We start from the raw sequence: 9,464 nt of genomic DNA on the forward strand, positions 1-9,464 counted from the left end.
TTTTAAAACATTTTTTAAAAATTAAGTAAAATAAAAAAGTTAGATAAAATTTTATAAAATTGTTAAATTTCCTTGAGCTTGGAACACCAATCTTAAAAATGTATTCACTCAAAATAATCCAGCTATAACACATTATTTATTAAAATATATTCTTCGAATTAAACTTAAACACAAAAATTATTATTAGAACTATTAATGTACCAGAAAAATTTATATTCCATAAACTAGTTTAGAATGCTTCTACTTTTCTCTTTTAAGCCAAAATTCAAAAACTTAAATCTAATTAAGACAACATTAGACAACAATTTTTTTTAAATATCAAACAACAACAACAATTACAGCAATTTTTTTTAAATTTCATACAAAAAAAAATTACGCCCGCACTCTTAGACTATACATTTTTTTTTCAATAAAAAAAATTGAAGAAAATTCAAAGATATTAAAGATAGTATTTAAAGGAAGAAAAAAAAACTTTTGAAAAAAATAAGTTCAAGAAATCATAAGAGAGTTTTTTTTTCTGAAATAGCATAAAAAAAAAACATTTTTAATCAAAGTAAATTAAAGCTAACGAAATTCGTTCGTAAAAATTTACATATTATGAATGAATATGCAACTACAAGCACAACTACGTATTTGCTGATACATTTCGAATTCTATGAGAAGTAAATTTTTATTTATGTATTTTCAGTTCATTATTTATTTATTAATAAACTCATGAAGTGGAGATTAGCATGTCATGAAATCATTAATAGGACCCGTTGCTTATTAAATATAAACTTGTTCACATTTCGATTATAAAAAGAAAATAATAAAAGTAATATGATAATTCCAAGCACTTCAGTCTATCTTTACATTTACCCGTGAATTCTCCCGAATAGAAAAAAAAAAGTTAATCAAATCATGGTATCAACAAATTAATATAAGGAATAAAATCATTATCAGTACCAAAGGAAGCACAGGGATAAATGTTTACATCAAAAGGAAATGGAAATCAAAACAAGTAACCAAAAAGTTATTGCGCAGTATAGCGCAAAGTTCAATCGGATTTTCAATTTCATGTACGTAAATTACATATTTGATCTTATTTGTAACTTTTAACAGTTCATTCTATTTATTGTGAATAGAATGTTGAACATTACGGAAGCCGTCATCGCAGTTCTAATTGGTTAAAATAGTTCACGAGGTAGTAAATCAATTAAGCAATCATAAGCGTAGACAACAATTTCTTGTCATTCTTGCCAATGCCACATATAATGATGTTTTGTTATGTTAATGTTTTTTTCCTAAGAATAAATAATCGACACAATATATGTTCTTTTCTATATTAATTCACTTAACTTTTCTTTACTACTTTCTCTTTCTCACACCATGGTGGTAAAATTCGTTAGGGGTCCAGAGGGTTTGCGTTTTTTGAAAGAAATTTTTTTTTTAAAACCTGTCTCATTTTGGAAAATTCGACACCAAATATAAGATAATACTAAAAAAACTTCCAACATTAAAACAAAAATACAGAAAACAGCGTCGCGTTTTCGAAATTGGAATTGTCTGCAAACTCATGTTTAAAATTCAAAAGATTTTTCTTCAAGTCTTATTCAATTTCTTAAATACAATTTTTTATCCCTCCCTCAAGATACTAACTCAATTACTTTTAAACCTGTTAAAACTAAATTTGAATATTGGTAAATATTTTGACAAAATAATTTTTCGTATTAAAATTCAAAAAATTACGTTTTATTTTTAAAAAATATTTTATAATTATTTTGAACTAGTATAGTTTTAAAAAGAGCATATTTGACTACCTATTAAAAGTTATTTCAAATCATTAACATGATTTTTCTGACTTTTATCACGCGCGCCGTACATGAGAGGATCTCTTTTCTCGTCAAATTTTAACTGTAAAAAATTAAATTATAACAGTTCTTTGCAATATTTCACTAAAATGATTACATTTAAATAATGTCTGTATCTGTACTTATGTTAAACTTCTGTAATAAATTAATTCAGATTCACAAGTTAAATTTTAGATAAGATTTAAGATTAGATGTTAAAAAAGTTATATACAATAATTGCCTTCTTGATGAAATAATCAAAACTTGATAAAATAATGATATACTAGACCCCTTAAAAAAGCATATTTTGGACGAAGAATATACGCAAAGCTTATCTAAGCTCATTTTTTTAATGAGAGTTCAAATTTTAAAGTTGCAATCTTTTTTTTATTGCNAAATACTGCTACCCAAAATAATATTTCTCAAACTCCTTTTGTCACTATAACACCTACTATATATTTTCAAAAGTATTACTAAGGAAATTATTCTTTTTAAGGTGATAAAAAATTATCTCATTCTCTCAAATGCAAATAGGAGGGAAGAAATATTTGCTTCGTTCTATATTCTAGGGCAGAGGTAAAAACCCTATTCTAGGGTTGGATTCTAATGATAAAATAGAGCTGAATTTTATGTAAAAATTGACGATGGTGGGAAAGAGGATTTATTTAAAAAAGATAAATTCTCCGAAAGGCCACTACAGCCCTATTATAAATAAAATAATTTTTGGTAACAAAATATTAAATGAAATGTTTAAAAAGAAATTGTGAATAAAAAATAATAATTTATCAATACATAATTCCTAAATAAAAATGTATGTTTAGTATAAAGTGTGCAAAGAAGCTTTGCCATGTTATTTAAAAATAAATCCTGCTCACACCACGGGAACTTAAATAACGGGATCATCAAATTTTGTTTCTTAAAAGCTACAATAAGTCAGAAAGAGAAAAAGGATCAAATGTTTAGTGATTATCAATTTCTTCTTCTTCTTGGGCACAACAGCCTATGACAGGCCAAGGCCGTCTTGATCAATTCCGTGCCATGACCTTCCAGTTTGTTAAAAAAATCAACTATCTTACTTACATTTAAAAAAAATAAAAAAAATGCTGTCTCAACAGCTGAGCTTTAAAATACCTTTCCTTCTTATTAGGCGGTTTTGCTTGAAAGAAAATTTAGTTATCCAAATTAAAAATCAGTTTTTCTTATTATAATTTACAATTCTCCTTTCCACAACATGCTTAGGAACGCTATCTAAAATAGTTTTAAAAACTTTATTTTTTTTAAATTTATTTATTTGTTTTATTTAGTTATAAACATGTCATTAAAACTACTTCAGTGCCTCTAATGGGTCATAGACTTAAAAAATAATAATAAATTATTATTATTTGAATCAAAAAGCGATGAAAATTTTCTGGCGATAATCATTTCGTCTTAAAATCGATTCATAAAATTATGGCCTAAAATTCATGGCCTCGCAGGTATTTTTTTACTATTAATTTCCTAAAACAGCATTTTTTTGAAAAAAGTTATCTTGAGTTTAAGTGATTAATAAAAAGTACGCATGCTGAGTGGGGAAAAAAAGAAACAGAAATTAAATATTTCACTTGAAGGAAAAATCAACAAAATAATTTGGCGTTTTTCAAAACATTAGGAAACAATGTACTAATAATTTAAATTCAGGGGTCCCCAACCCTATGCCCGCGGGCACCATGGCGCCCGTCGATCGGTCTAGGTGCGCCCGCTGCTTGTGCCCAACGATAAAATATTTCAGTTTTCCATTTCCCCATAAAATGCTATGCAAATACATACATAAGTACGCTAGCTCAGTAAAGGTAAAGTTCTTGATAGATTTCTAGATTTATCTGAAGAAATAAAAAATTATCTTGCATCCAAAAATCAAAAATTTTTAGATCTAAGAGATCCTCTTTGGCTAACAGATTTGTCTTTCATAACGGACCTAACGGAAAAATTAAATAATTAAAACTTGGAGCTGCAGGGAATAGACAAACATATAGCAAGAATGATAGGGGCTATAAACTCGTTCAGAGCTAAGCTAGTTTTGTGGATATCACATTTGAAAATGAAGTCTCTTGTGCATTTTCCATACATGATCAATTTGAAAAGCGCTTTCAACAGTTTAATATCATCAAGATATTTGATCATATATTTTGTAAATCCTTTTACCAACCAAATAAACGTAACCGTAATAGCAATACACATTTCAGAATTTCTTCAAGTAAGGCGAGAAGTGGAGATAGAAATTTTGGATCTTCAGAATGACATTATCCTCAAAACTATTATATCAGATGAGAAATTCTGGAATATAGTTGTCAGAAATGAATTTCATTCTTAAAAAGAGCAGCATATAAAATAAAGTCGCTTTTTGGTTCCACATACTTGTGTGAATCACTGCTTTCGACAATAAATATCATAAAATCAAAATATAGATCCCGACTTACAGATGAACACCTTGACGATTGCTTGCGAGCAGGAATTTCACCATATTCTCCCAATTATGAAGAGCTGGCCAGTGAAATGCAATGCTAAAGACCACATTGACTGTATTTTATATACTTTATAAATAATTTTTATGCTTCGTATGGTTTGAAAAAGCAATTTAGTAATCATTTATTTTACACAAGAATATTAATACTAATTAAATTCCTAAGTTAAATTAATTTTTAAAATAAAATTTTTTGAGCATTATATGTAGTGTGTATTATTACCTACGTCTATCAACTATAAATTTATCTTAAAAAAATTAATGGTGCCCGCCATTCGACCGATATTCTGGTATTTGCTCTTAGGTACAAAAAGGTTGGGAACCCCTGATTTAAAACAGAAATATGAAAAAATATGCATATTTAAGAATTCTGAATTCAAACTAAAGCTTTCTAAAAGCTGTCAATTTTTAATCATCCAAAGGCGCCAAAATTCAATACATCAAATGAATAAAAATCTGTATTTACAAAAAATATATTTTTTTTATTAAATTTTAATGTCAGCTCCCGAAGGAAAAAAGTTAATTACGCATTTGTAAGTCATTTTTATTAGTATCAATTAGATTCGAAGATCTTATTTTTAAGATAGCAAATATTCCATGTTGATGTTGGTATTGTGGAGGGAGGAGTTATCGACGTTGCCAAACTTCATCTATCAAAAAGTACCACTAGTTGCTGTGCTTGTGAAGGACCGCGAGAGCTGGATTAGGGTCACCGAGTTTTTAAGTGCTGAATGTGAGAGGTGTATTAACTTCACGGTCGTAGTCGCTCCTGTGTTGCCTTTAGCAGCCGAGTGTGTGCAGGCTGGCGTTGTGTATGATCGAGACGAGACTGAGCAGCAACAGCGTGAGGAGGTGGATAATGTCGCAGTCACAAGTAGCAAGTCAACTGTTCAATGTGGACCATCCATCGAAGTAGGCGTTACCAGATCGAAGTGGGCTTTACTGTCGAGATAGGCGTGATCATATCACGTCCGGGTCACCAATGTGGGGGGAGGAGCTATCGACGATGCCAACCTTCATCTATCAAAAGGTACCTCGTGATTGAATCAAGTTAGCATGTCTTATACCAGTGAATTGATGTTTAATAATCGCAGTGGTAGTTACAACACAATATCTATTTTTTTGGTCGGCTAGACGATAGTGGTTTAATTATCTTATTTTATATTATCATCATTAAGTTCACTTTAAACCCTAAAAAATTTATGAAAATAAAATTTTTTAGACAATTTTAAATTCTAAAACTTACTTTCATATTGTTTTTTAACCTCTCTTACTGGCCGGATTTGTGAGTTTTCCATTATTTTCTGTACTTTTAAGGAGAAATCTCTGTTTTTACTATCCATGTATTTGTTTGTACGTTGGTTAAATATGGCCTCTGATGTAACTCTTAAAACAATCATCATGAGCAATCCTAGAGAGAAGTAAATCTAAAAATAAAAGAAAAACATTTTTATTCTATGGCTTGACAGTGATTATGCCACTTTTTTGTGAAAAAAGACGTTTTAGGAAATAGGAAAACTTAATTAGCAAAATCTTTAAATAATGAACTTCTTTTAAATGTAACTGTGAAATAACACCTATTAAAATTTATTGTACAGAGCGAAGAGTAAAAATGAAACGTCGTTATAGCTTTTGATTTAATGATCGGATCTTAAGCAACCTAGAAGCATTTTTAGAACTGGGGTTTCGATCCTCAGACGTGGCTTGAAACTCACCCAGCTACAGATAAATGGGTTACCAGCTATTTTGAGAATTAAAAGTGGCCGGTGCACAATGCTTGCTACATAACCACAATCATATTGTTGATCACGAAATTTCGGAGCTATAACATCCACCATCCATTATATCCCCCATAATAGGCTGTAGCGGAAATGCTTTTTTTTTGTGCAATCATAATTAGTGATTAATTTTAAATATACCTATTGATTTGCCCAGAAAATATTTTATGTTAAGAAATTAGACGCAAAAACGTACTTGCTGTGAATAAGCATACGTATTTGGAAACTATTACTGCCACAATATTTCCAAGTATCTAAATATACAAATATATAGTCAAGAGAAAGGTCGAAAGCTTGATCTTCTAAATGTTAATTTTACTTTTTGCATGTTTCATTGTATATTTGGATTATTTTAGCGAATAAAAAAAAATTTCTCCGAATTATATAATTTTGAGATGACAAAATCTAAAATTTAAGTAAAATCAGTCGAATGATTCCCAAGAATATTAAATTATTTAACCGATTCTGTTCAAAATAATTGTATTTTTTCATCCAAAATAGCATAAATTTCATTTAGGTAGGAAATTTCATTCCTTAAAATCCAATTTTCCTTTTCGATCACTATTTAAAATAAAATAAGAAAAATAGCAATTATTTTGAAAGAGGATATATATTTAACATGGAAATATCGCTGAAAAGAGTTATTATTCTGTGCAAAAGAAAAAACAATTTCTGAAATAGTTCTTATAATTCCGTAGTTATGCTAAAAACGAAAGAAGTAAAATTAATAAGAATGAGACAAAAGTATTGTCACCATATTTTTCAAATTACAGAAACCACCTCCTTTTTTAAGGTTTCGAATTAAGGTTGAGTTAAAGAAGTTGTATTTTTAAAATTCATTTCTCACGAACCATTCAACCAATTTCGTTCCAACTATTTATTTTGATGTATAAAATTACATTCCTTAAAATGATGCAAAAATTTATATACCTTATAATTCAAATTTTTTTTGACTATTATTAAATAAAATAATAATAACTAAAACTATTATTATTATTGCATGAAAATATCTTTGGATAAACAAATTTTATAATTGTGGGCAAAAAAAATTTAGACTAGCTTAAGAAATTTTCGAGATTTGGTGAAATACGTAAAAAGCAAAATTAGCATTGAGAGGTCCAAACTTTGAACCGCCCTCTTGACTAAACTATTGGGACTATATTTCCTACATTGCGTCGATCTCCTACATTTTGAGAGTTAGAAATCCATAAAAAAAAAAGTTATGTTTATTCAGAGAAAGTCCATTTTTGTGTCTGATTTCGTAACTTAAAATATCGTCTGCAGTGATTAATTAGCATATTTGAAGTCACCACCTTGAACCTTATGATTGAGTCCTAATTTGCGAAGATCCAATCGTTAGATCAAAAGTTATTAAGGGTGATTTGTTTTTTTAACACTTTTGGAACAAAAATTGCAGTCATTCCCCATATTTTGATATTAAAAAAAAAATCACATTCCGTTGAAAAAAAGGTTGTAATTTTTCATGGTGATTATCTTAACTGGTCTAGCCAAAAGGCTTGACCATCTCCATTCAAAACAAAAATCCAAAACAAATCCATCTCAGAAAATCTAAAAAAGGAAGAAATCTTGAAAAAAAAGACACATTCATTTAGAGAAATTGCGTTTTTGTATCTGTTTCCCTAACTCAACAGTCAACACTAATAATTAGTTAGCATATTTGAGGTTACAATTTTGAACCATTAAGATTGGTCCTAATAATTAGAAAAAAATCAGATCAAAAGTTATTGCGATTATTGATTGCGGTGATGCATGATTGCGATAATTTGTTTGTTTCGAACAACCAAAGTTGTTTTGAAACTACAAGAAAATAAAATGAAATATTCATTTGGACGATTTTTTAAAAGGAGCACTACTTGTTCATAAAAATATTAATAACTACATCTAATATCTATACACAATTCTTAATGTCTATACACATCAAAAAGAAATCGTTAATAGCAAGATTTATAAATATCCGTATCTTATTTTTTCCCCAATTCTATAAATTAACGAAAGAAAAATTTTTTTATAGATACCCTTGTTATTAGTTGGAATTATGTTACAGTATTTAGCATGAAGATTTGTAATTGCCTTTTTAAAAGTAGGTTATTTATTGTTACTATACTTTCATTTGCAATTTAATAATTGATAGAGAAATCCAGAATTGACTGAAAATTAATTAGAAACTTTAGAACCACAAATTTCGGACAATAAACTTTAAAATCAGTAGCGAAATTTTTTCTTTCTATTTTGAATGGCTTTAATAAATAAAAATTAATGGTACCATATTTTGATTTCATTTAACAATAAAAGATAAGAATCTTTTTTGCACGAAGAAATTTTTCATAAAATTCTAAATATTTTGTTATATTATAAAAACTAAGGCTTTTTATGATCAAAATTGAACTTACTTTTCTGTACTGTTCATTAATGATTTTCATATTTCAAATTCCCGAATTATGAGCAATGTTTTTTCGCAAAATGCCTTTGTAATCTTAACAGAGTTGTAAAAAATTCTTTGCTTTATGAAAAAGTAGATATTTCCAAATCCTATTGTCAATAATTTGATGACGTACTTAAATTTTCGAAGATGTTTTGTTGATCTTCCAATGACAATTTGACCATGGGTGTTTTAGCAGAAATGGTAGGAAAATTAAGTACGAAGTTACAAATCACCAAAAGTTTGTTAAGAAGTGGAAAAATTCATAAGATTATATGAGAACGAATTAAACTGAAAAATTTGAAAAGATTTTTACGAACCACTAACAGGGAGAAACCGCATTCAGGGAGAAATATTTTTTTCACTGTGTTATATTCAGTGGGTTCGTCAAGAGGTGGAAAGTCTGTACATTCGTAAAAGAACAAATAGAACTGAAAAGTCGGAAAAGTTTTGTACTAACCCATTATATCACTTTTGCAAAACACACAATCTTTCCTGTGGGTGCATTTTTATGTTATTTGGACACATTTCTGGCTGCTTATTACTGTTAAACTTATTATCGTTTTACACTGCCGTTACAATAGATAATTTTGATTCCGATCAAATGAAGTGGCCAAACGATCGCGTATGAGTTAATAACTCTTCTCATGCTTTCAAAGTTTCCAAATCACATCAAAAGTAAACCATTCAACTTACATGAGTCCCGCAGTGGACTGATCGTTAAGACACGGTTCCCAACAGATTACCGAAGTCAAGCATCACTGGCTGCGGTCAGTGTGCGGGTGGGTGACCACTTGGATCAACCTGCGTGGGGGCCGAGGGTGTGCGGTATTGGTCCTCGTTAAACTGTTCTACCGTAAAGTGCCCGACTTCGCGTGCAGGTCGTTGGGCTACCGAAGCGGGGGTGTCATCCCCTC

General features: G+C 29.3%; 1 protein-coding gene across 2 annotated transcripts in view; it reads right to left on the bottom strand.

Moving 5' to 3' along the window:
* LOC107452930 (uncharacterized) overlaps window positions 1–9,262 on the bottom strand; it is a 34,140-nt gene extending 24,878 nt beyond the window's left edge. The window contains exons 1-2 of one of the 2 annotated variants that reach the window (XM_043056104.2): window positions 9,008–9,262; window positions 5,576–5,756 (exon numbers count right to left, since the gene is read on the bottom strand). In XM_043056104.2, the coding sequence (XP_042912038.2) occupies window positions 5,576–5,732 (157 nt within the window). In that variant the 5' untranslated portion in view covers window positions 5,733–5,756; window positions 9,008–9,262. Of the gene's footprint in view, window positions 1–5,575; window positions 5,757–8,518; window positions 8,689–9,007 lie in introns of those variants that run through there. The other variant, XM_016069561.3, reaches the window with a different exon arrangement.
* Between the last annotated feature and the right edge of the window lie 202 nt (window positions 9,263–9,464).

The sequence above is a fragment of the Parasteatoda tepidariorum genome, chromosome 4 (assembly GCF_043381705.1).
Source record: "Parasteatoda tepidariorum isolate YZ-2023 chromosome 4, CAS_Ptep_4.0, whole genome shotgun sequence".
Taxonomy (NCBI): Eukaryota; Metazoa; Arthropoda; class Arachnida; order Araneae; family Theridiidae; genus Parasteatoda; species Parasteatoda tepidariorum.